Source organism: Abramis brama (assembly GCF_963993115.1).
Source record: "Abramis brama genome assembly, chromosome: 6".
In the NCBI taxonomy this organism is placed as follows: domain Eukaryota; kingdom Metazoa; phylum Chordata; class Actinopteri; order Cypriniformes; family Leuciscidae; genus Abramis; species Abramis brama.
Window position 1 is genome coordinate 45,346,095 of NC_139968.1, and position 25,744 is coordinate 45,371,838.

Consider the following 25,744-nt stretch of genomic DNA (forward strand, 5'->3'; position numbering starts at 1 on the left):
GCGGAAGAAGATGGATGGATGTTTGATTACTAACTTTTAAGCGCAGCTTTGAGCTAATAAATGTTTTACTCTTCAGTTCATTCTCAGCAGTGTTCTTGTGAGTAATTCTCAGAGGCTTGATAAATACGGGCCCAGACCTTTATCACTATCAGCACTTCTACCTTTACCCAGGGCTCGACATTAACGCGTGTCCGGGACAAGTGGACCTTTTGAAGGGACTAGTAAAAGTAAAAGAGAATTTTACTTGCTCGACCTGACAAGTAGCCTGATTAAAACGTCAATGACAAAAAATAAAAATAACTAGGGAATCACTAAACGAGAGAATTCTGATTTTATTATATTTAAGTTGTGATCGATAGTGGTCGGATAATAAATGTATTACTGACGGTAACAATGTTGTGCTGCTGAGGTTCGCAGCCTCTCGAGGAGAAATCTGAACAAATGAGCGCAGCTCGCACAAAGAAACTCAGTGAACAATGCTTCAGCTTGACGGCATCCTAAAAATGTGGAGTTTTTATATTTTTAACATATGATACAGTTAAGCAACCTCACACACCGAGTGCTGTTTCCCGAATACCATCACGATTGAAAATGTGACATTGATTTCATACAACAGTTCAATAAACAGTTAAAATTAAGTCACTTAGTGGAACCATTCCCCTTGGCAATAACACCAGTGACATCCATGTTCCCCATTAAATTGTTTTATATTTTGGACAGTGCAGTGAGCAACACACAGACAAGATTAAACACACAAACATTCAAGCTTTGTGTATTACTGTTAGACTTATTCCTGCTCTAGCTGAATGCATTTATCGACAAATGGCTGCATAAAATAATTCATTTTCTCCCCTCAAACAAATCTGGACAGAAGTGGTTGAATTGGGTGGGTGTGAAGTGGGTGACCGATTAAAACACCAGGAGTAAACGTGAATGGGCCCTTGTATACTTGTGATCCAATTGACCAAAATGCATCTTAACACCAGCTTAACAAAGCTTTACAATCTTATTTCATCCCTTCCTTGACCATTTGACTGAAACCAAATGTGAGACATTTAAACTGACCAATCAGCAGATTACAGCTTCCCACATCATACTTTAGGTGTGACATTATTTCGCACCAGAGGAACCTCTTAATCTTTACGCTGAGGAGAAAACCCAATGCAACTTTGAAGGGACCAAGAGAAACATGATTATGTATTTCTACTCAGCGTGACTTTTAGATGTAACTAAAGTAAAATTATAAAATTATTTATTCTTGATGCAAGAAGAAGAAGCAGACAATAAAAATGGACAATAAAAGTTTAATACTTGGTGCAGAGAATACAAAAAGAAAGTAAAACTGGACAGATTTCTCTCTTTATTGACTATCAATCAGTCTCTTCTTCAGCTTCCTGAGCAAGAACAGTTAGTAAAAAATGTTTAAAAAAAACACTTGTACTTTTAAACATATAGATTATATTAAGCAACATTAATATGCGATATTCCTCTTTGGGAAGGAACTTCATCTTTGAGTTAATGTGAATCTCACAGTAGAAACTGCTGTTCTTAAAGATAAACTATTTAATGTGACAAATTTTGACAATGTTTATTTTATATTTTCGATCGTTGTGGCCAGGGCTGTAGAGTTCTAGAATCGCTCCCCCGAGAAAATTTTGATTTCTCTGATTTACATATATGCATTTCAAGACATATGAAGGCTAAAATCTCCATCACTCTTTCTTTTTCTCTCATTCTTTCTACTATGGTCTGTCTCTTCCCCTCCTAAAGCTGAGCTTTCTCTGATATTCTTTAGATTTTTGTCTGTGTCAGTGAAGAAAGTAAACATAGGCTCAACTGATATTTATACACATCAGTTTTCTTGATTATTTTTGTCTGTTGTTTAAAGGTTGTATCAGTGATTTCAGGCCCAAACATAAATGATCACATTCATCTAATCGTTCCTAACGATCCGCTAGCTGCCCGCCCCATAAGCATGCCGTCAAAAAACGCGTCTCTGTTGTGAGGTTTTCGCGTGCAGCCGTCATAGGCAGCCGTGCACGAGCGCAAAACCTCACAACACCCACCCCTGTTGGTGATTGGTTGGAACACTATTTGTTTTGCCTACAGAGACGCGTTTTTTTGACGGCATGCTTATGGGTCGAGCAGCTAGCGGATCGTTAGGAAAGATTAGAGGATCGCTGATACAACCTTTAACATTTCTATTCTAAAACAGCTGTCAAATATGAAATGTTTAGTTTAGCTATATTTGATCCCACACTTCATGACCATTAACTGAAGCGCTAGAATATGCGCTCAGCAGCTTCTGTGAACATAAAGCCTGTCTACTTTAATTTGATTGGTCATCTCAATATTCTGATGATGATGAGCGGCGACAGACCGCAGAGCTCAGACGAGAAGATCTTGGAGCTGTGCAATATCCTTGCAGCACTAAAGTAGAGTTAATACTATATTAGGCAATTATTTCACAACCTTTGTTATATACACCTCGGAAATATACTTAAAGGGTACATAACATACACAGTTTCACCTAATCTCATGTTAATCTTGAGTACCTATGGAGTAGTAGTGCATCCTTCATATCTCCAAAAAGTCTTTAGTTTTATCATATTTATAAAATAAAAAATACAGCTTTCCGATTCTCTCCGAAAAAAGCCGAGCTCCTGGAGGCGTGCCGTGGGCGGAGCTATAGAGCATGTCTTTTTCCAGCAAAAGACAGAAATCTGATCCAGTTGTACTTAATGAATGAGGTCTTTTATCACTGGGACCGCTCCACGTTTTAATAGCAAACGATTTGCAAATCCAGCATCGACCTGGGCCTTGTTAATAAAACATTCGTCACTGAAATGACCAGAACACACAACCGCACTTGCTACACTCCGTTGCTGCCCCGGAAAAACAAACTGCATCCACTGTTCCTGTAACGCTGGGTTCTTTGGAAAGCTGAACATGGTAAGCTTTCCCTCACATACAAAAACACACTTTTTTGGAGACATTCTTGAACAAATCCTATGCAGCGCTGCCGATGATTTCCTGTTGAAGGGCGTTTATGTGTGCGGGCGCGCTTTTCCGAGAGAAATGCTCATATAAGGAGTTCCACTCTCATCTACGTCATTAGATCCACGGTCGAAAAAAAACAGCCGAAACTTGTACAAACCCGGAAGTAAGATTTTCGGCACAGAAATGCTCCGTTATTCGTCCAAAATATTTTTTTTAAACTTTGGCCATGTTTAGCATGAATACATAAAACACCATTGTACCCCCCCCTTTAAGTCTGGACCTCGGTGACTTCATAACTGGCTACAGCCGTTGTTGAGGCTCGTTTAGACAAACTAATAGGAAAGAGAGGTGGCATCACACTTGAAAGAGCTGGAACTGAAGATAAGCTACTTAATGTGAGTTTTTGTATGACTGTGTAGAGCAGATGAATGAGTGAAGCTCTTCCCACATGCAGTGCAGTGATACGGTTTCTCTCCAGTGTGGATCCTCTCGTGTGTTTTCAGGTTTACTAAATGACTGAATCTCTTGTCGCAGTGTGAACACTTGTAAGGTTTCTCTCCAGTGTGGATCCTCTGGTGCTTTTTCAAATCTGCAGCTGTAATAAAAGTCTTCTCACACTCAAAGCACATATGATTTCTTACACCAGTGTGTATTTTCTGATGTTCTTTTAAAATCTGCAGACGTGAAAAACTCTTTCCACACAAAGAACATGAATGTGGTTTCTCCTGTGAATGAACTGTCATGTGGCTCTTCAGGTCTGAAGCCCTCGAAAATGTTTGGCCACATTGATCACAATCGTGCAGTTTCTCTCCAGTGTGGATGATCATGTGAGACTTAAGTTGTCCTTTATGTGTAAAACTCTTCCTACACTGATCACATGTGAACGGTTTCTCTCCAGTGTGGATCCTCATGTGTTTCTGAAGGTTTCCATGTTGTGTGAAACTCTTCCCACACTGATCACATGTGAACGGTTTCTCTCCAGTGTGGATCTTCATGTGTTCCTGAAGGTTTCCATGTTGTCTAAAAATCTTCCCACACTGATCACATGTGAACGGTTTCTCTCCAGTGTGGATCCTCATGTGATCCTTGAGACTCTGTTTGCGTGTGAAACTCTTTCCACACTGACGGCAAGTGAAACATTTCTTGTCTCTTCTTTTCATTAAAGAAATACTTTCAGTCTGTGAGCGAGTTTTAGCTCCAGTTTTGACATGATGTTTCTCCTCCTCTTCACTCTCCTCATTCTCCAGCATCACGTCTGAAATGATAGTTAAAAGCATCATGTTTCTGTAGCAAGGACTATTACATATATTAGATCAACTGCACAATTATCTAACATAATATTAACATTTTAAAACTATACAACAGTAATACAGTTCTGACAGTCTCTCAGAGAAATATTACATTTATTTTAATAAAAATGTTATGAACAAGTAATTAGCCATTGTACATTTTTGGCGAACAAATGGTGACAACCAGGAAGTGACATCATTTGAACTCTTTCTCGAGTATGATGGGAAAATAATCTCAATCATTTGTAGTGTTGACTACATTCATCAACCCTGTTACCAAAGTTACAAGATAAATAACTTTTTATGATGAAATACAACTAAACTAACTTTGGCCTTGACATTCATAAGGAGTTTGAGAGTTTAAACTCTAGCCATAGTCATTTGTGCGCGGGCTATATGCATATATATATATGTATGTATGGAGGTTGTCGAACTGGCGAATGGCCATAGCAGATGTTTAAGCCCTATATGATATAGGATAGTCTACTCGTCTACTCCGTGCGTTACTCAGCATCGGTCCCGAGCGCCGAGGTCGCGATCAGCCATGGTCTCGTTCACTCCGGCTCCAACACACCACCACGAAGCCTGGATGGTTCCACAGCGGAAGACGCGAGTCAGGTCTAGACCAAGACTTTCTCCGACCCTTGCGGTTTTCGAGTTATCCACACAAAACCGCTTCTCCCCTCTTCGCGAACCCGAACGTGATGCTGTGATCATCGGCGATTCCATCGTTCGGCACGTACACGCTACGTTAGGTAAAAGTAAGGTGCAAAGTCACTGCTTTCCTGGTGCTCGTGTTTCTGAAATCGCTGCTCGCGTTCCCGAGATTCTGAACGAGCGCGTCGGAACTGTGGTCCTGCACGCGGGAGTGAACGACATCAGGCTGCGACAGACGGAGGTTCTGAAAAAAGACTTCAGGAATCTGATTGATACGGTACGCAGCACATCGCCTGAAACAACGATCATAGTGTCAGGACCGCTTCCCACGTACCGACTAGGACATGAAAAGTTTAGTAGACTATTCGCGCTAAATGAATGGTTAATGTCATGGTGCAATGAGCAGAAACTGCTATTTGTAAATAATTGGAATCTGTTTTGGGAGCGTCCTAGGCTTTTCCGTGCCGATGGCTTACACCCAAGCAGATTCGGAGTGGATCTTCTGTCGGATAACATCTCCAAAATGTTAAATACCATTAAATGACTAGTAACCAAAAGTCCAAATCATAGTCTCTGCTGCACCAATTTAAATGATATAAATACTCGTGTAGAACATTGCATAGAAACTGTGTCTATTCCTCATTTAATGAGATCAAATAATAAATTACTGCAGGATCTAGGAAAAATCTAATTGTTATTAAAACAGAAAATGTTGCTATTAGTAAACAAAAATTTTTTTTAAAGCTAGGTCTTCTAAACATTAGATCACTCGCACCCAAGGCAGTTATTGTAAATGAAATAGTCACAGATAATAGCTTCGATGTACTTTGCCTTACTGAAACCTGGCTTAAACCAAATGATTATTTCGGTCTAAATGAGTCTACTCCATCAGGATACTCCTATAAGCACGAACCCCGTCTGATTGGTCGTGGCGGCGGTGTTGCAACAATCTATAGAGACAGTCTCAATGTTACTCAGAAAACGAGTTTTAAGTTTATTTCGTTTGAAGTACTTGTACTAAATGTTACGCTCTTAGATGTTAGAAAAACATCCCTATTATCTCTAGCCTTGGCTACCGTATATAGACCGCCTGGGCCTTACGCTGATTTCCTAAAAGAGTTTTCAGATTTTCTCTCAGATCTATTGGTCAATGTCGATAAAGCATTAATTGTTGGAGATTTTAACATACACGTAGATAATCCAAATGATGCGTTAGGGGCTGCGTTTACAGATTTATTAAACTCCTTTGGGGTCAAGCAAAACGTCACCGGACCAACTCATCGTCTTAATCATACACTCGATTTAATTATATCATATGGAACCGATCCAACCGATATAGATATCATTCCACAAAGTGATGATGTCACTGACCATTACTTGGTAACTTGCATATTACGTACTGCTGTAATATGTCATGCTGCGCCGCGTTATCGACCAGACAGAACAATCCTTCCATCCACCATAGATAATTTCTCAAATTGCTTATCTAATCTGTCTCAGCTGCTGCCTGAACCCAAACAAACAGATGAACTAGAAGAACTAACTAGCACTATGAGCACCATTCTCTCTAGAACTGTAACGTAAGGACAGAGGCAGTCGAATCCATATGCAGCACTTTATTTCAACTCACACACAAGTAGACATAAACTCCGGCATACAATTAAACAAGGGGCAATCCAGTAACTCGTGGTGATAACAGGCTTAGGTCGAGGCAGGCAGCACAGGTTCATACACAGTCCAAGAAGCAGGCAAGGGTCAAGAGTCCAGAGAAACACGGAATACTCAAACAGGGAAGAATGCTCAGAGATGTACGCTTACAGTGTGACAAGACTTCGCACCGGACACAGGGATCACTCAGGCTTAAATAAGGAACTCAATGACCCATAATCAAACACCACTGAAACATAATTAAACATAATGAGTCCATGGTGAAACATAATGCAGGGAGAGAGTGCCCTCCAGTGGCTCACACGGGCACTCCACATCACAAGAACATTGGATGTTGTTGCACCCATTAAATTAAAAAAGGTCAGAGAGAAAATTAAAGCACCATGGTACAACAATACTACACATGTTCTAAAGAGAGAAACCCATAATTTAGAGTGTAAATGGAAACAAACTAATTTAGAGGTCTTTAGAATCGCGTGGAAAGACAGTATGTCACGTTATAAAAAGGCCCTAAAAGCGGCCAGGGCTGAGCACCTCTGCAAACTAATAGAAAATAACCAAAACAATCCAAGGTTTTTATTTAACACCGTGGCTAGACTAACAAATAAACAAGCGTCACCTGAACAAAATATTCCATTACAGTTTAGTAGTAATGATTTCATGAAGTTCTTCACTGAGAAAATAGAAAACATCAGAACCACAATTGTAAACGTTCAATCCTCAATCGCGCCTTATAATTCAGCCTCAATTATCCCCCCGCAAGAACAATTACAGTGCTTTACAACTATAGAACAAAAAGAGTTAAATAAACTTATCACTTCATCTAAAACAACAACATGTTTATTAGATCCTATACCAACTAAACTACTGAAAGAAGTGTTACCTGTAGTGGAAGAGCCTCTCCTCAATATTATTAACTCATCTTTATCTTTAGGTCATGTTCCAAGAACATTTAAACTGGCAGTGATAAAACCTCTCATTAAGAAACCACAATTAGATCATAATAATCTAGCAAATTATAGACCTATTTCAAATCTACCTTTTATGTCTAAAATACTAGAAAATGTTGTGTCCGCTCAACTGGGCTCTTTCTTGCAAGAAAATGATATCTATGAAAAGTTTCAGTCAGGATTCAGGCCGCATCATAGCACTGAAACTGCGCTCGTTAAAATCACAAATGATTTACTTTTAGCTTCTGACCAAGGCTGTATCTCAATACTAGTTTTACTTGATCTAAGTGCTGCGTTCGATACTATAGATCACACAATACTCTTAGATCGACTACAAAATTATACTGGTGTTCAAGGACAAGCATTAAGCTGGTTTAGATCATACTTATCTGACCGCTACCATTTTGTCTATTTAAATGGAGAAAAATCGATCATAACTCCAGTAAACTATGGAGTGCCGCAGGGATCTGTGTTGGGCCCTCTATTATTCTCAATATATATGCTGCCACTTGGAAATATTATAAGGAAACATGGAATTAGTTTCCATTGTTATGCTGATGACACTCAAATATATAATTTCATCACGGCCAGATGAAAACGCTAATTATCCAAATTGACAGAGTGTGTTAAAGATATAAAAGATTGGATGACGCGTAATTTTCTTTTATTAAATCCAGACAAGACAGAGGTAATACTTATCGGTTCAAAAAACCACCCACAGAACCTCTCACAATACAACTTTGACACCGTAGGATGTCCTGTTACTTTATCCTCTACAGTAAAAGACCTGGGTGTTATACTCGATTGTAACCTGTCTTTTGAAAATCATATTTCATACGTTACAAAAACAGCCTTTTTCCACCTTAGAAACATTGCTAAGCTACGTAATATGCTATCAGTTTCTGATGCAGAAAAGTTAGTTCATGCATTCATGACCTCGAGACTAGATTAATGTAATGCTTTATTAGCTGGTTGTCCTGCATCCTCAATAAACAAGCTACAGTTAGTCCAAAATGCAGCTGCTAGAGTTCTTACTAGATCAAGAAAATATGATCATATAACACCGATTTTATCATCACTGCATTGGTTACCTATAAAGTTCCGTATTAATTTTAAGTTATTGCTACTGACTTATAAAGCCCTAAACGGCTTAGCTCCAGTCTATTTAACGGATCTTCTATCGCCCTATAATCCATCGCGCTCTTTAAGATCACTAAATTCGAGGCTTTTGGTCATACCTAGGATATCCAGATCAACCAAAGGAGGGAGAGCATTTTCACATTTGGCTCCGAAACTCTGGAATAGTCTTCCTGATACTGTTCGTTGCTCGGACTCACTCTCCCAGTTTAAAACTAGATTAAAGACGCATCTTTTCGGCCAGGCATTCATATAATATTTTTAATCTTACAGTTCAAACTACAATCCGGCCTCTAGTCCATAAATGCCAGAGGAGAACTGGCCCCCGACTGAGCCTGGGTTCTCCCAAGGTTTTTTTTTTCTCCATTAGGTCACCTGATGGAGTTTTTTCGGTTCCTTGCCACTGTTGCCTTTGGCTTGCTCAGTTGGGGATATTTTGGGAATATTTAATTTAATTTTATCAATCAATAAATTCCACTAGAAACAAACCTTGTTGTATTATTTTAATTTAATACTGTGAAGCTGCTTTGATACAATCTGTATTGTGAAAAGCGCTATACAAATATACTTGACTTGACTTAAGCTGCGTTGCTTTGACATTGTGGAAAATAGAATAATAGAAACAAAATGTATTAGCCTTTTTACCCGTTATTATCAATCTAAATTAATCTCGTTTTTTAATTTAACTTAATTTCGTTTTTCTTTATTTAAATTTCGTTTTTCTATATTTAAATTTCGTTTTTTCTTTATTTAAATTTCGTTTTTCTTTATTTAAATTTCGTTTTTCTTTATTTAAATCTATCCTTTACTGTATCAGTAATTTGTTAGCCAGAAAAATATGAAACTACCTTAAAAGTATTGCTTAATTTAACAGACCTGTGTGTGTGTGTTTAATATCACTAGTGCAGTGTCCGTTCTCGGAGCATATAAGCCCTGCCCGCGTGAGGTACGTGCGCCGCTTCCCGCTCGCGCTGTTCTGTAGTTTACTAAAAGTTTATTAATTCTGAATGTGTCGGGTCACGCGTGTCCATCTATATTGCACCTGCACTCCCTTGTGAAGTCGATTGGATGAACGGTTTCGAAATAATAAGAATGCAAACGGACATAGACACAGAGAATACTGCCTTTATTAGAGAGAAGAATATGTTCAGCCAGCCCCCTCTCTCCGAAGCTTCGAATATTCGATGTTCATTACTACCGAAGCTTCGAAGCTCAAAAAATGGTATTCGGACCAGCCCTAGTGCTAACAAAAGAAATTTGCATTCAGAGGTAGCACCTCTTGGGGGTGAGTGACCATTTGTCTTGAGAGACCACCTTCCTTTGTAAGTCAGCTATCCATAAACTCTTAAAACCTTTTTACCTTGTGTTTTACTTATTCTGAAATGAGACATTTGTACCAGTCGCACTGTGACATTTTAAACGATACCAAACACGAAATACTCTGTGATAATCATTCACATTAAACTATACATTTTCTTGGGAATTCAGGTGATCATCTGAGCATGAGAGAGAGGGGGTGAGGGGAGAGGGAAAGAGATGTAGATGAAGTTGATTCGGAGGTGAGACTTTCGTCTCGATGGTGCACGAGAGCCAGTTCAAATGGTAATCTCCAGAAAGGTCCTTTTGTCCTCTCAGGGTCTGGTCACCCCCGAAACAGACTGTCCTGAATTTAATTAAAATTTTTGGGTGAACTAACCCTTTTAATAATTAAAGACTTAATCAAACTTAAACATTTTTATATTTTAATCTGGACTACAACATGCCCTAGATATTGATTGAAAATGTAATGATTCTTTATTATTGTTCAGTAACACTTTACAATAATTCATTAGTTAACATAAACTGACAATTAAATACTTCTAAAGCATTTAATAATCTTAGTTAATGTTAATGTCAACATTTATTAATACTAACATGAACTAACAATGATCAGTTGTATTTTTATAACTAACGTTAATAAAGAATAATAACTTCTGTAACAAATGTAGCTATTGATCATTGTTCATGTTAAGGCACTAACTAACATTAACTAATAAGATCTTATTGTAAAGTGATACCTATTGTTCTTTCTATTTCTTTTGCACTTTAATCTGTTTGAAACATTTGTTTACTTTATATTTTTGTGTACTGCTTTATTATATTTATATGTTCAGAGTTATTTTTGTTATAAGAAAAAAAGTTATTAAACCTGTTATAGTATAAAAAAAAGTAACTTATTTCAGTATCGAGAAAATACTGTATATCGTGATAAAAGTTTCAGCAATTGTCGCAACATGAAAATTTTATACCGTCACATGCCTACATACAACTTTATCAGAAATTATAAAACAGGTTTTGTTTAATTTACACCATTATGAAAATTGTGTGATTTTGGTATGTTTAATATTTATTACTAATTAATACTAATTACTTTTTCTACTACAAACACTAAATCTGATGAACTGCTTTATAACCTTAATGTTCTTCAGCCTCACTAATGAAGAATCAGGAATAAACACCAACCTCTTTGTTCTTCAGTGTGTTTCATTCTGCAGTGTTCTGGATCTCTCATGTTCTCACTGTCCTTCAATAAACTCTGTCTTTGCAGATTTCAGCTCTTCCTGATGGTTTGATGCTCGTCTTCACTTGTAGCTGATGGGAATATTCCAGCATTTATTGGTGAATTGCAGTGGGAGGAGCTTCACTGAAAGAGGAGGAGGAGCTTCACTTGAAGGAGGAGGAGCTTCACTGAAGGAGGAGGAGCAGATCTGACAAAAAACAAATTTAAAAGATTAGTTAAAGGTGCCTTATGTAAAAATTGAGGTAAAAATATCCAAAAAATGAGCTACATGCATCAAAAGAATGAGAAGAAATAAGGGCGATGATGTCATTAAAAAAATGTCAAGTTATAGTGCTGCAGAGATATCAACCTGAATTAGCATTAGCATTAATAGCCACGGCCCGACAGGTGTCGTAATACCAGTTTCGGCCATGGGAGGCGGTATGCCGGCAACATAACCACCAGCCAAACATGCAATACACGAATAACTCGCACGGCTTGTGGGCGTACTTGAACCTGATGTCAATCGTGTGGAAAGTAGCCTACAGCCCACTACTACATTCAAATAAAATATGATAAAAAAGGAACAGAACCAGAGTAAACATTGGCACTGCTTTCCATCGCTGGAGACAACTAATGGACATGAAAAAAATGAGGTTTGACTTCGAACTTGCAACATTTCTTTTGGATTGGTAAGTAAGATGCTGTTAGTATTTCGTTAGAAGTTTGTTTTATATGTTTGTGTAGATTTTCGGGAAGTTATAACATAGAAATGTATCGAAGGCTGTTCGATAAACGTATATAACGTTCATAAATACAGTATTGTAATATAGTACACATAGCACAATCTCTATTGCTCTTTTTTTCTTGCCAACTACGTGACCTATATGTATATTAAATGGCTTTCCTGAGGTAAATCTGACATAATTGTTCTCCAGCTGTGTTATTGACCTCTTCACGATGATAAAAAACACTGATTGGTCGATATTATGTATGAGGAATACATTTTGGTAAGTTGTAGCCTAACGTTACTGTATCTTTCAGTGTTCGTGATTTTTTTACTATTAGCTAGTAGAGATGATCGGTTCACATGCGCTAGGGATCTGTCGTGTAACATTTACAAGCGCCAAAACGGTATTTCATTGACAGAATCTGAGAGCTGAGATTTTTTTATACCATAACTAACCTGCTCTGTCTAGTCTGTCGGTCTCCGTGTCCTCTTTGCTTCGCGATTTTTCTGTGCGTGAGAAAATTGATGTGTGGCATGAGAGCGTGTGAAAAGTGTTTGCGTGTGTCTCACGGTTAATGCGTGAGAGTTGGAAGCTCTGGTTACGTTGGCGCTAGCTTGGTCAACATCAGCGAATGCTGTCTGTCAAATTAATGTAATTCAAACTAACAATAAAAATGTAATATGAACAAAACGAATATGAACATATTCACTGGTAAAGGTGAAGGGGAGTAGCTTGAAGATATTCATACTCTAGAGTAGACCAACTCACTTTCTGGAGGTATACTGCCCCCATCTGGTATGGAATGTGGAGTATGAATTTATTTATTTTTACACAAGGCACCTTTAATGAATTTATATATTTTCAGCATCATTACTCCAGTCTTCAGTGTCACATGATCCTTCAGAAATCATTAAGAAACCATTTTAATATCACTTCCCTTCAAGAAAAAATACTGACCTCAAACTTTTGAACAATTCATACACACTTAGACACGCGCGCGCACACACACACACACACACACACACCCGGCCCGAGTGATGACCGCACAAGAGTGGTAATGTTGATGTTTCATCTCACACGCACACATACATACATACATACATACATACATACATACATACATAAATAAATAAATTTATACGAAGGACATGCATTCATTTAAGAATAATCTTTATTTAAACTTTTCTCTTTTGTCATTCACACTCATTTGTTTCAGTATAATGACAGATCATAATAGCCAAAAGAAACAAACAATATTCATTATTCTTTATATGTTATATTTGCATATATTTACATTTACAACACATTTTTATATACATTGTTACTGATTCGAAGTGCACAAAAATTAGTTAGTTTGTATCTGTTACTTATATTTGTTTCTATATTGAGTTTCAGTTTACCGGTGATGTTCGGCGATGGTCCGCTGCAGCCGCATCCTGGCGTGACGAGGATTAGAGTCCGGGCAGAAACAGAGAACTGAAACATTTATTGGTTCCGCCCGGACACGCCATTCGGCGGGAGTTGCCCGGAGGAGGAAAAAAAGTTGATGTCTTTATTAATTGATTCCTTTCGTTGTACATTTATGGTATTTAATTACATTTTGCTTTCCTCTATCTTTTATATATATATGTATATCTGGTTGATTCGATTTTGATTTACTTAAGGTTATATGTTGAATGTAAGGCTGAATTGTTTTCCCTCTTAATTTGTAATGAGTCCATCCTTTCCTTTATAAGCTGTTGCTTTGTTCATTTGAGGAGGTCAGTTTTAGTATGTTTGGTTTTTGGCAAACTGTTTTTGTTTTGTTTGTATGTGTTGTAAGAAAAGAGTTTGTAAAGCTGATTTTTTTTTCCTTGGGTTAACCCCCCCCCCCATAAAAATCTTGTGTTCCTTGTCCCTGACTTCTTGGTCCCTCACACACACACAACCCCTAAACCTTCCCATCACACAAAACTTTCTGCATTTTTACATAAAAAAAAAAAAAAAAATCTGTATGATTTATAAGCTTGTTTCCTCAGTTTAGGTCACAGTGACACGAGTCCCCATGAGTGTGTGTGCATTCAGGTTTAAGTCCCCACCGGGACAGAAAACATGTACACACACACACACACACACTTACATTTTCATAGACCTATTTTCAAACTGTAGAAGCTTCCAAAACCTCAAGTTTCACTGAATGAACACTGTGACTCATCACTGCCACAACATCAGGTGACGCTTCTTCCTGTGACTCAGCGGCTGCTCTGATTGGCTGAAGCTCTTCCCACAGGCAGTGCAGTGATACGGTTTCTCTCCAGTGTGGATCCTCTCGTGTGTGTTCAGATGTTCTGAGTGACTGAATCTCTTGTCGCAGTGTGAACACTTGTAAGGTTTCTCTCCAGTGTGGATCCTCTTGTGTGTGTTCAAATGCGAGGTCGATATAAAGCCGTTTCCGCACTCAAAGCACACATGAGTTTATTATTAGATGCTCTTTAAAACCATCCAGTCTCGCAAACCTCTTCCCGCACAGAGGACAGAAGTACGGCTTCGGCTGCCGGTGTCTCTTCAGCATCGGCGAGTACAGAAACGCTTCATCACAGTGTTCGCAGCTCTACAGAGTGTGTGAAGATGCTCATCAGACTGATGATGTGTGTGAAACTCTCTCACACTCGGTGCAAGTGTGCAGTCTCATCATGTCAACTTCATCATCATCTTTCACTTCCATCAGGACTACAATGAACAAACAAATCAGCAAAAGTCCCCAAAACTTGATATAGGAATCTTAAAAAATATATATTTTTGTTTGCTTGCAGAATTAAACGAATTGATAATTCGCCACTAGGTGTGAGAACATAAACAAAACAAGAGCACTTAAAAAGAGCAAAATATCTGCATTTGTTTTGTTTTTGTAATTCAAAATCTGATTAACATTCCTGTGAGATATCTGAATGAAGACGAGCACAATCTGGTGATAGAATAGTTTATTCACTACAGTACTGAGATGCAATGTTGAAACCATTTGATTTGATTTAAATAAAAATACATTTTCATTCATAATCAGCAGCACAATATTATGAAAGCTTGTTTCTGCCACTCCATAAACAATAGAAAAGGTAGTTTTAGCGACTTTTTATCTCACAATTCTGGCTTTTTTTTCGTGCAATTGCGAGTTAAAGGGTTAGTTCACCCAAAAATGAAAACTCTGTCAGTATTTACTCTCCCTCATGTTGTTCCAACCCCGTAAGACTTTCGTTCATCTTCAGAACACAAATTAAGATATATTTGATTAAATCTGAGAGCTGGATCACTCCTCCATAGGCTTCTCTGTTACTGAAACTTGCCGGCCCAGAAAGTTAGTAAAGACATCGTTAAAATAGTCAAAGTGTCTATTTTTGCCGGTGTGGTGAACAAATGAGTCCTAATGAAGAGATGAGTCCGAGCTTAGGACCCCATTAGTATGCCAGTAGTATGCCTGATCTAAATCTGTTCTTGCGATAACTTGTAGCTAACGTGAGCTGTCTAAACTGTTAATAAGAAAAATAGTAATATATACAAATAAACATTATTTTATGGTTCTTTTAATTTAAAAAATGTAAAAAAAAAGTGTACTTGTAACATATTGCGCTGATTATTACAAAAAAAATAATTATATAATTGCATTACGAATTGCTGTGAATACAGTAAGGCAGTATAAGCTCAGCTAGCACGATCATCGGATAACGTTAGCTGTATGCTATGCTACTATCTAAGCTAACTAAAAAACACACTAACAACGAGAAATCCTAGTTTATGAAACGTGTAAGTTAAAATACATTAATGACTCGTTATAACGTAGTACAAACGTCTTCTATAATAAAGTGATTTTGTATGATTTGTAACCAGGCACTAAAGCGATTACCCATAAAACATGCTTTGAACCAATCGGATTGCTTGGGTCCTAAGCTCGGACTCATCTCTTCAGTAGGACTCATTTGTTCACCACACTGGCCCAGAAAGTTAGTAAAGACATCGTTAATATAGTCCAAGTGACTACAGTGGCTCAACTTTAAGTTTATCAAGCGACGAGAATACTTTTTGTGCGCAGAAAAAACTAAAATAACGACTTTATTCAACTCTTCATGTTCTTCTGTGTTTCTGAGTGAGTTCACATAGTGTAACAGCGCAGCGCTTCTGGGTTGTACGTCAGAACGGAGGCTTACTATTGGCCGACGCTGGTCATGTGTGTGATGATGCGTGTGATGCTGGCCAATAGTGAGGCTCCGTTCTGAGACGTACAACCCAGAAGCGCTGCGCTGTTTTTTCCGCGCATTCTCGTCGCTTGATAAACTTAAGGTTGAGCCGCTGTAGTCACTTTGACTATTTTAACAATGTCTTTACTAACTTTCTGGGCTGGCAAGTTTCAATCACAAAGAAGCTTATGGAGGAGTGATCCAGCTCTCAGATTTACTCAAAAATATCTTAATTTGTGTTCTGAAGATGAACGAAAGTCTTACGGGGTTGGAACAACATGAGGGAGAGTAATTACTGACAGAGTTTTCGTTTTTGGGTGAACGAACCCTTTAAAATCTAGCAATTCTGAGAAAAGTCCAGAGATGTGAGATATACAGTACTGTGCAAAAGTCTCAGGTTTCTTCAAGCGTCCCGCAGTTCTTCTGGATTTAGTCTGTCTCAGTTTCTTCTGTTTCTTCATGTAATCACAGACGGATTCGATGATGGTGAGATCAGATCAGACCGGCTGTTGTCAGACTCCTTGTGCATACACAAATCTCACTGGATTATTACAATTAATGGCAAAAAGAATGACACACTACAGCAAAAGATATAAATAACTGACTTAAAACCTTTTTTTGTGTGTGTGTGTGTGGGGGGGGGGGGTATTAACATGCCTAAGACTTTTGCACAGTACTGTATACTATATATAGTTACTATAATAAACAATATTATGTCATATATTGCGAGATATGAACTCGCAATTTCGAGAAAAATTACAATTTTGCAATGCAAGTTTATATTTCGCAATTCTGAGATTTTAAAAAATCTGAATTGTGAGATAAAAAGTCGCAATTATCTTTTAAATCGTTTAATTCCGTGCCGAAAACAAGCTTCCTTACAATACACACCCTACACACATTATTTTGCAAACATAATTACTCTAGTGTGACAAAAGTGACCTGATTTCATCATACATGGAAAAGTCTCACTCCACGATCAGCGTCTCGATGGGATGGTGCTTCTTCACGTGAGCGAGTAAACGCCGCGCCTGCTTGAAGCTCTTCCCGCACAGAGCGCAGTGGTGCGGCTTCTCCCGGTGTGTGTGCTCGTGCGCGATCAGCTGCGGCACGCGCGCGAAACCCTTCCCGCAGAGCGCGCACTTGTGCGGCTTCTCCTCGGCGTGAGTCCTCTGGTGTTGCTTGAGCTGGTCGGCCGTCACAAACGCCTTCCCGCACTCGAAGCACACGTGATCCTTCACGCCGCTGTGCACTTCCTGGTGCCTTTTAAAGCAATCCACCCGCGCGAAGCTCTTCCCGCACAGCGCGCACAAGTACGGCTTCTCGCCCGAATGCACTTTGGTGTGTCTCTTGAGCGCGGACGCGGTGATGAACTCTTTCCCGCACTGCTCGCAGTTGAACGACTTCACGGCGGCGTGAGAGAGCTGGTGATCCTTGAGGCCGTTGATGTGTCGGAAACTCTTCCCGCACTGGTCGCACGTGTACGGCCGCTCTCCAGTGTGGATGGTCATGTGACTCCTGAGCTTCTCGTTCCGTATGAAGCTCTTCCCGCACTCCGGGCACGCGTGCGGCCGCTCTCCGGTGTGCAGTTTGATGTGCCGCTGTAGGTTAGCGTTGCAGGCGAAGCTCTTAGCGCACTGCGGGCACGCGTGCGGCTTCTCTCCGGTGTGTGTGGTCATGTGTCTCTTCAGCCTCGTCCTGCACGCCAGACTCTTCCCGCACCAGTCGCATGTGAACGGCTTCTCTCCGGTGTGGGTTTTGGCGTGCCTGGCGAGTCTGGCTTTACACGCGAAGCTCTTGGCGCACTCGACGCACGCGAAGGGTTTCTCTCCGGTGTGGATCCTGATGTGCCGCTCCAGTCTCGCCTTACGTGCAAAACTCTTCCCGCACTGAGGGCACGGGAAAGACTTGTTGACCTTTCCTGGGAAAGATGTTTCCGGTGGCGAGGGAGATGGAGGTCTTTCTCCTACAGTGATTGGGTGATAATAATGATGATTATGATGATGTTTCTTCTCCTCCACCTCGTTCGGTTCCTCTTTCACTTCCATTAGAACCTGAAATGAACATTATAAAAATAAAAAAAGTCATTAAATTGGGATGGGAAAATAAACAAGGAAATATGTGAGTGAATAGATGTGCTAAACGTTAACTCTAGCATGTCAGTATCTTGCAGGGGAGTCCGTGGAAAAGGAGAAAATCTGGAAAAAAAAGATTAAAATAAGTAAATAAATAAATTACATTAAAATTAATCAATTAATTTTTTTTTTTATTAAAAGTATAGGTTGGTTATTAATCCGTTAAATAGATTAAATTAGATTAAAATAAATAAAAATATGATTTAAATAGTACATTAAACAATACATTACAATAGCAAGCTGTTTATAGAATATATGTGTGTGACATACGTATATGTGTGTGTGTGTGTATATATAAATATTATAATATACATTACATAGACATATTATATAAACACAAAACTTTGATAATTGATTTGACAGCACTAATAATAATGCAACTTAATAAAAACTAATAGAAAAGGAGAAAATCTGCAAAAAATAAATAAGATTAAAATAAGCAAAGAAATACATTACATTAAAATTAATGAATTAATAAAAAATGTGATTAAAGGTATTAGTTGGTTATTACGCCGTTAAATAGATTTAATTTGATTTTTTTAAAATGTAATTAATAAATGATTTAAATTAAATAAATAATACATTAAACAATACATTACTATCGCAATCAAAATATATATATAATAATTATCATGATTAATCACATCGAACATAAACGTTTGTGTTTATATAATACAAACGTAATAATATGTGTGTGAGACGTGTGTGTAGCCTATATGTAAACGTGTATATATATATATATATATATATATATATATTATATATAAATATAATAATATGTAAACACATATATTATATAAACACAAACTTTTATGTTAATCACCATTAATCAATTTGACAGCACTAATAATAATAATGTAACTAAAAATAATTGTAGATTTATAATATACATTTTTCAGTGTATAAATTGGGTGTTTATAAGAGACAGATGCCTCTGAGGGTCCCTCACATGAGAATGATCATATTTGAGGGTCCATGGTGTATAAAATATGAAAAACTTTGTCGTATCCCTGCAATAGGATGAAGATATTGATCTATCTATGAGATTTTGATTATTGGGATTCAGTTATTAAACATAACGGGGCGGTTTCCCGGACAGAGATTAAGCCAGTCCTAGTCCTAAATGAAATGAACAGAAATCTGCTTTCTCTGTCATTGTTTATATAGTCCTAGATTTAGTTTAGTCCAGAGTTTAATAAGCTGATTTGTTCACTTTATTTAAACTTTATTTTGTTTTGTTTTAACACCACTGTATCGGGTTTCTAGTTCAAATGTGACCGGTTCATGTTAAACTGACTTGAAATTGGGAGAGAAAAGTTTGAAATGAAGTGATATTTTATGATATTTTTTAGCAAGATGAGAAAATGGAGAGACTTGTTCATGTTTAATGTTCTATTACGTTGGTATTTAAAAGTTTCTGTTATGTTAGTATTTTTTTTTTGGGGGGGGGGGGGGGGGGGTTACCATTGTGGTGAAGTGTTGCTTCTAGAATACCAACATTGAATACCATGTGTGTAAAGAAAAGTTACATGAAGTTTGTTATGTAAATCACAGGAATAATCAAGAAGCATTATTTGTAGGATAATTTGGAAAAAAATATTTTAAATGAAAACCTTTTATTGTTAATGAACACCATTCATTCTAGTTAGCTGTACATGGTTGATTATACACACTCACATTCATATATATATATATATATATATATATATATATATATATATATATAATTAATTATGAACAGATTTCAGGCATTTCTTTTATTTTATTCCACAGCTGATGTGTGCAGTTTATTTAACATGCTTAAAAATAATTTTCTCCTGTTTAGTAAATATTTTTTTTTTTTTATGCCATTGTTTTCCTTGGATTTGCTTCTCAGTTCAATGCAATTTTAAGATGTTCTTGGTTCATTCCATGTTTTATAGGCAATCTCTGTCATGATAATTCAGATTAGCACAGTTGGTGTTAAATTAATCTGCTTTATTTTAGTTCAGGACTCCATAGTCCAGGTGTAACTAATCTGTGTTACAGAAAGACATTTTTTTAAGACACGATTAACTATTCTAGATTAATGCTTGATTTAAACCCTGTCCGGGAAACTAAGATTAAAGTAAGATTGATAATTTAAGTTTAGATCCCATACCTAGTTTGCCTCAGTCTGTTGACAGCACTGAAAGAGCTTCAGGTGAGATCTGAAGACATCAGCATAATAATGAACGAGGGGAAAACAGCAACTATTTACATGAACAGTCAAAACTAGTGGCGTGTAATTTACCAGTCCTGATACAGAACAATAATAAAGCTTAAATAGTCTAAATAGTCTCTCCAGGCGTGAGGATTTAAGTCATTTTCATGAGTGATGCTATAATAAACATCATTTGCACCTTATTCTGTAATTGCTTGTTCCCTCCTGATAAAATATATTTTGTCAGGAGGGATTTATGTTAACTTAACTGTTATTTCTGATAAAAACCACGAAAAACAAAACACTATTCTGAATATATAATATATCATTTAAATTCCCATTGAGATTGCTTTGGAAATTCACCCAATCAAAAAAATATGAGTTAATATTCGCAGATAATATAATAACTTACACAAAGACATCGGTATTTTCCTCACTCAGGGAACCGTCTTCTGTCTTCTTCTGCCATTTCACATCGGAAGACCAAACAATGTGAGAGAGCACTTCCGCCCCCTACTGGACTGGAGTTACAGTGCAGATGCTGCGTTTGCAGGACTATTGATAAATATTCTCATTCTGAGAAATCTGATAAGATATGAGCACCGCCTGAGCAGCGAGGGCGTTTGCGGGAGACTTCTGCTCAACAGTTTATCTGAGGTGCCAGTGACCGTTCTTCCAACGGCCAGTAGATTCATTTACAATAGTAAAAGCTTTCCAAAAGATCTAACTAATAAACATGACCTTTTTTTTTTTTCAAAGTTCGCCCAAAAAAAAAAAAAAAGATTCTAAGAAAGATAAATATATTGTCGATAAAGATAAATAAATAATAAATATAAATGATAAATATAATTCTATATACATATTAATTTAATAATTATATATATATATATATATATATATATATATATATATATATATATAGTACCAGTCAAAAGTTTGGAAACAGTACTATTTTTAATGCTTTTGCAAGAAGTCTCTTATGCTCATCAAGCCTGCAGTTAAAAAAAAACAAAAAAAAAAAAAAACAGTAATATTATGAAATATTATTACAATTTAAAATAATGGTTCTCTTTTTTAATATACTTTAAAATGTAATTTATTTTTGTGATGCAAAGCTGAATTTTCATCAGCAAGTACTCCAGTCTTTGGTGTCTTATGATCCTTCAGAAATCATTCTAATATGATGATTTGATACTCAGTTATTATCAATGATGGAAACAGTTGTGCTGTTTAATATATTTTTTTTGAATACTTTTTTCAGGATTCATTGATGAGTAAAACGTTAACAGCATTTATTCATAAAAACAGCATTTATTCAAAATAAAAACATTTCTAACAATATAAATCGTTACCATCACCTTTTATCAATTTAACGCATCCTTGTTGAATTAAAGTACTAATTTCTTAAAAAAAAAATAGTTATTGTTCCCAAACTTTTGAACGGTAGTGTATATTGTTACAAAAGATTTCTATTCTAAATAAATACAGTTCTTTTTAACTTTTTATTCATCAAATAATCCTGAAAAAAGTATCTCAGGTTATAAAAAAATATTAAGCAGCACAACTGTTTCCAACATTGATCATAAATCATCATATTAGAATGATTTCTGAAGGATCATAAGACACCAAAGACTGGAGTACTTGCTGATGAAAATTCAGCTTTGCATCACAAAAATAAATTACATTTTAAAGTATATTAAAAAAGAGAACCATTATTTTAAATTGTAATAATATTTCATAATATTACTGTTTTTTGGGGTTTTTTTTGTTTTTAACTGCAGGCTTGATGAGCATAAGAGACTTCTTTCAAAAGCATTAAAAATAGTAGTGTTTCCAAACTTTTGACTGGTACTGTATATATATATATATATATATATATATATATATATATATATATATATATCACAGGCTAATAAAATGTGATATATATTTTAGACTTTGGGTCTAAGACTTTGACTAAGACTAAGACTTTGGGTCTTGTCAAGTTTTTATTTTATTTTTTATTTTTTATTTTAATTCTGCCTTTTCTGAAATGCTGAATTATAATCATGGAAAATGTCGATACATATTTCGAACTGAACAGCGTCTCTTGCTAGTGCTGAATGAAACCAGACACCACTTATTAAACACATCCTAGAATCTGATTTTACACGTTATTTATCGATTAGTTTAACATAACTCTAATGTACCCTTGCATCAGCAAAAGTTGGTTGTATTCTAATCACGTTCAATAAAAATCGTGTTTTGATCGGGTCTTGATCGGGTCCTGCCTATAAATGTGCAGCGGCCCCTTTAAGTGCGACTCCATTTCTCAAGTGAAATTTTATCAAAGTTCCTGAAAAACTCAAACGGTCCGAATCCACTCCGAGTTTTTTTAATGAGTGGAAGACTCTGAAATCTGGATGAACGGAAGAACTTAAGCAGTTCCGCTAATATTAAACACCGAAAGTATCTCCCATAATTATTATTAATTTTCATCTTTTCATCTGAGGAGGGATCAAACCGGACCAGAATCTGCAGACATGACGAGTGAGTCCAGAATAACAACAGCTCTCTATAACATCACACAACTTTATACAACACTCTTAACACTGTATAACAGTGAAAACAATTCATCCAGTAACAAAATAATAATCACACACAGTAGTTCACACAGCATTACACAGTAATACACGAATCTTCACACAGCACTGGTCTGGATCTGCTATTTTATGGTTTTTATTATTTGGCACTATTGTAGGACTGAAGTCTCGTTAATAATTTAATTAGCTTTTAAAAAAAAAAAAACTAAATTATGAAATTCTTCTTATTTGGTGAATGTTTAACCAGGTCAAAGTTCTCAGTGTAATAGAGTTTAAAGTCCTCGTGAACATTAGATCTGATTATCAACTTCCTCTTTAACGGAACCCCGACTTTGCACACTATATACTTAGGAAAGTGTAGATAGTCTGTGTGGTCAGTCTGTATGGACTGTGTCTGTGAAAATATGCGGAACATAATGCATACTACATACTTTATTTAAATAGTATATAAAATAATATGCTATGATAAAACCTTTCATCAATTTGAGCAAACAATGAGTAAATGTGCTGAACAATACATACTATATTCTATTTTTTAAACTAGTATATGACAGGATGAAGTAGTATGCTATTATAAAATATTTTGTCAGTTTGATCGAATAATGAGTAAATGTGTTGAACATGCATAGTATGTTATAAAATCTTTTGTCCATTTATCGAATGAGTAAATGTGTTGAACATAATGCATACTACATACTATTATTTAAGTATATAAACCAGAATGAAGTATGCTATGATAAAATCATCAGCTTGATCGAATAATGAGTAAATGTGTCTAACAATGCATACTACATACTATTATTTAAAAAAAATATGGTACAGTATGAAGTAGTATGCTATGACAAAGTTTGATCGAATGAGACAAGACCAGGAAAAAAAACCCTGTTATTTTTGCCAAGTGCATTGCATTGTGGGAAACATTATCCCACACGGTGTGCTCCCTCACAGTAGATCATCTGCACAGTTTATTTTGTAACTCGAACTGCGCGCAGTCTGCATACTGCAGGAATAGCATGCTGCCATGCACACTCTCCCCATGATGCAATTCTTGCTGCATGGTTGCCGCAGCAACAGATCAGAGTGTTGTAGGGGAATCCTAAGCCCCTCCCCTCTGCTGATGTAGGAAGGGAGTGGCTCCGCCTCCACTACTGCGCTAAGAGATCCCCAAGCCCCGCCCCCTGTGCGTATCTTCCTGCCCTGATAAGAGAGTCTCCGTGCCTCTCTCTCTCTCTCTCTCCCTCTCTCCCTCTCTCTCTCTCTCTCTATATCTATCTGTCCGGTGCAGGCGAAAGCATGTCGGACTCCAGCGCAGCTCCACCGCAGAGCAAAAGCAAAAGCAAAGCAGTCAAGAGAGGCAGTTTACACAGCCGGACCAGCCCGGGTGAGTCTCATTGCAGCAGAGAGACAGACGGGCAGAGAGACAGACAGGTGGGGTGTGATACAGGACCGTAGCTCCAGAGCAGTTCAGGCCGTTCTGAGAGTTTCAGCTCTCTCTGTGTGCTTTAAACTGAACCTGGAATTAATATGACAGTGAATATTTAAAATAATTGTATTTTTATAATAATCTTACGTGTTTTCTCTCATCACTGGTTTCTAATCATGAAACTTTCAGGCAGTTTCGCTTGTTTCGTCCCCGAACGCATCAATATATTAATGACGAATGCGGAGTGCGAGAACGTGGGATTCTGGGAAAATGTTCGTCCAGGCGTGTGATGCGAGAGCTCATGAATTACACAAAAGCGTGTGTGTGTGTGTGTGTGTGTGTGTGTGTCCTGCCTCAGAAAATATGACACACGCGTGTGACACGGACGCTTCGTGGCGCTCATAATGGGTTTAAACCTTTATGGTTTCGTCTGAAACTAAATAAGTCTAGAATAAGTCTTAGTGAACGATTTAACAGAAATAAAAATAACAGGAAATTTAAAAATGTGTCTAAACTAAATAAAATTGAGTTGAGAAACACATAATATTTGAAGGTTAACAGTTATCAGTCCAAGACAAAGATGAAAATATTGCAATTTGCAAACATATAGATCACAAAACAACTTTGTGTAAAGAAAGTAATCAAATAAATATAATAATAAAAACACAATAATATAATAGCAACAACAATATATGACATGATAACAGAAATAAAATAACTGTAAAACAACACAATATAGTAAGATTATAAATAATAAGATATTTCTAATGCATATTATATGTGTACTGTTGTGGTCTAATCATTTACCTATTCTGTCGAAAAGTAACAATACATTTTTGTTAAATTCTACTCGTCAAAATCTAAAATCTGATTTATAATGTAATAATTCTGTAATTTTCGACTTTTTATTTAGTTAAAATGTCATAATTGACTTTTTATGTCGCAATTTCAATATTAAGACATTAAAAGTCAATATTGTTAGTAGTATATCAATTTTAGTATTTCATAATTTCGAATTTTTAACGTCAGGATTTAGAATTTCAGAATTTATTCTCATAATTGTAACTTTTTAAGTCATAATTTTGTCATCTCATAAATAGTAGTTAGTATATTATGATTGTTGTTATGATGTTTCATCTCACAATTGATTTAGTATGTCAATTTTGACTTTTTATGTCACAGTTTCAATTTTATCATAATTACGAGTTTAAAAAGAAAAAATTGTGACTTGGTATGTCAATTT

At 36.8% G+C, this 25,744-nt stretch overlaps 3 protein-coding genes across 15 annotated transcripts in view; 1 reads left to right on the top strand and 2 right to left on the bottom strand.

Moving 5' to 3' along the window:
* Positions 1–1,290: 1,290 nt before the first annotated feature.
* Positions 1,291–13,431, bottom strand: LOC311084390 (uncharacterized protein). Of its 2 annotated transcripts, XR_014606505.1 has the most exons (4): positions 13,372–13,431; positions 11,204–11,448; positions 2,214–4,255; positions 1,291–1,954 (listed from the first exon to the last, which is right to left on the bottom strand). XR_014606505.1 is itself a non-coding variant. In XM_084116394.1 (3 exons), exons 2-3 carry the CDS (start codon positions 11,250–11,252, stop codon positions 3,387–3,389), a joined length of 918 nt encoding a protein of 305 aa, XP_083972520.1. In that variant the 5' UTR covers positions 11,253–11,448; positions 13,372–13,431; the 3' UTR covers positions 1,291–3,386. The 2 variants fall into 2 exon arrangements, 1 of the variants encoding a protein (XP_083972520.1); XM_084116394.1 differs by having other exon boundaries at positions 1,291–4,255.
* Positions 13,432–16,814: 3,383 nt separating this feature from the next.
* LOC311084569 (uncharacterized protein) lies at positions 16,815–20,990 on the bottom strand. Of its 8 annotated transcripts, none has more exons than XR_014606551.1 (4): positions 20,909–20,977; positions 20,455–20,503; positions 16,940–18,377; positions 16,815–16,842 (listed from the first exon to the last, which is right to left on the bottom strand). XR_014606551.1 is itself a non-coding variant. In XM_084116703.1 (4 exons), exon 4 carries the CDS (start codon positions 18,225–18,227, stop codon positions 17,148–17,150), a length of 1,080 nt encoding a protein of 359 aa, XP_083972829.1. In that variant the 5' UTR covers positions 18,228–18,233; positions 18,330–18,377; positions 20,455–20,503; positions 20,909–20,977; the 3' UTR covers positions 16,815–17,147. The 8 variants fall into 8 exon arrangements, 5 of the variants coding, with proteins under 5 accessions (XP_083972829.1, XP_083972827.1, XP_083972830.1 ...); XM_084116703.1 differs by having other exon boundaries at positions 16,815–18,233; positions 18,330–18,377; XR_014606550.1 differs by lacking the exon at positions 20,455–20,503 and having other exon boundaries at positions 20,909–20,978.
* A 1,806-nt stretch (positions 20,991–22,796) lies between these two features.
* The window catches only part of ampd2a (adenosine monophosphate deaminase 2a), a 36,030-nt gene continuing 33,082 nt past the window's right edge, over positions 22,797–25,744 (top strand). For 2 of the 5 annotated variants that reach the window (XM_084117777.1, XM_084117778.1), the window contains exon 1: positions 24,309–24,459. In XM_084117777.1, the coding sequence (XP_083973903.1) occupies positions 24,372–24,459 (88 nt within the window). In that variant the 5' untranslated portion in view covers positions 24,309–24,371. Of the gene's footprint in view, positions 23,026–24,308; positions 24,507–25,744 lie in introns of those variants that run through there. The other 3 variants (XM_084117779.1, XM_084117781.1, XM_084117780.1) reach the window with 3 other exon arrangements.

What these genes read in the sequence shown, in the direction of transcription:
- LOC311084390 (XM_084116394.1), bottom strand. Translation starts at nt 11,252, where the DNA reads ATGAGAGATCCAGAACACTGCAGAATGAAACACACTGAAGAACAAAGA. An exon ending in ACACACTGAAGAACAAAGAG is followed by an intron (nt 4,256 to 11,203) that starts GTTGGTGTTTAT and finishes CTATCATTTCAG; the next exon opens with ACGTGATGCTGGAGAATGAG.
- LOC311084569 (XM_084116701.1), bottom strand. Translation starts at nt 18,227, where the DNA reads ATGGAAGTGAAAGAGGAACCGAACGAGGTGGAGGAGAAGAAACATCAT.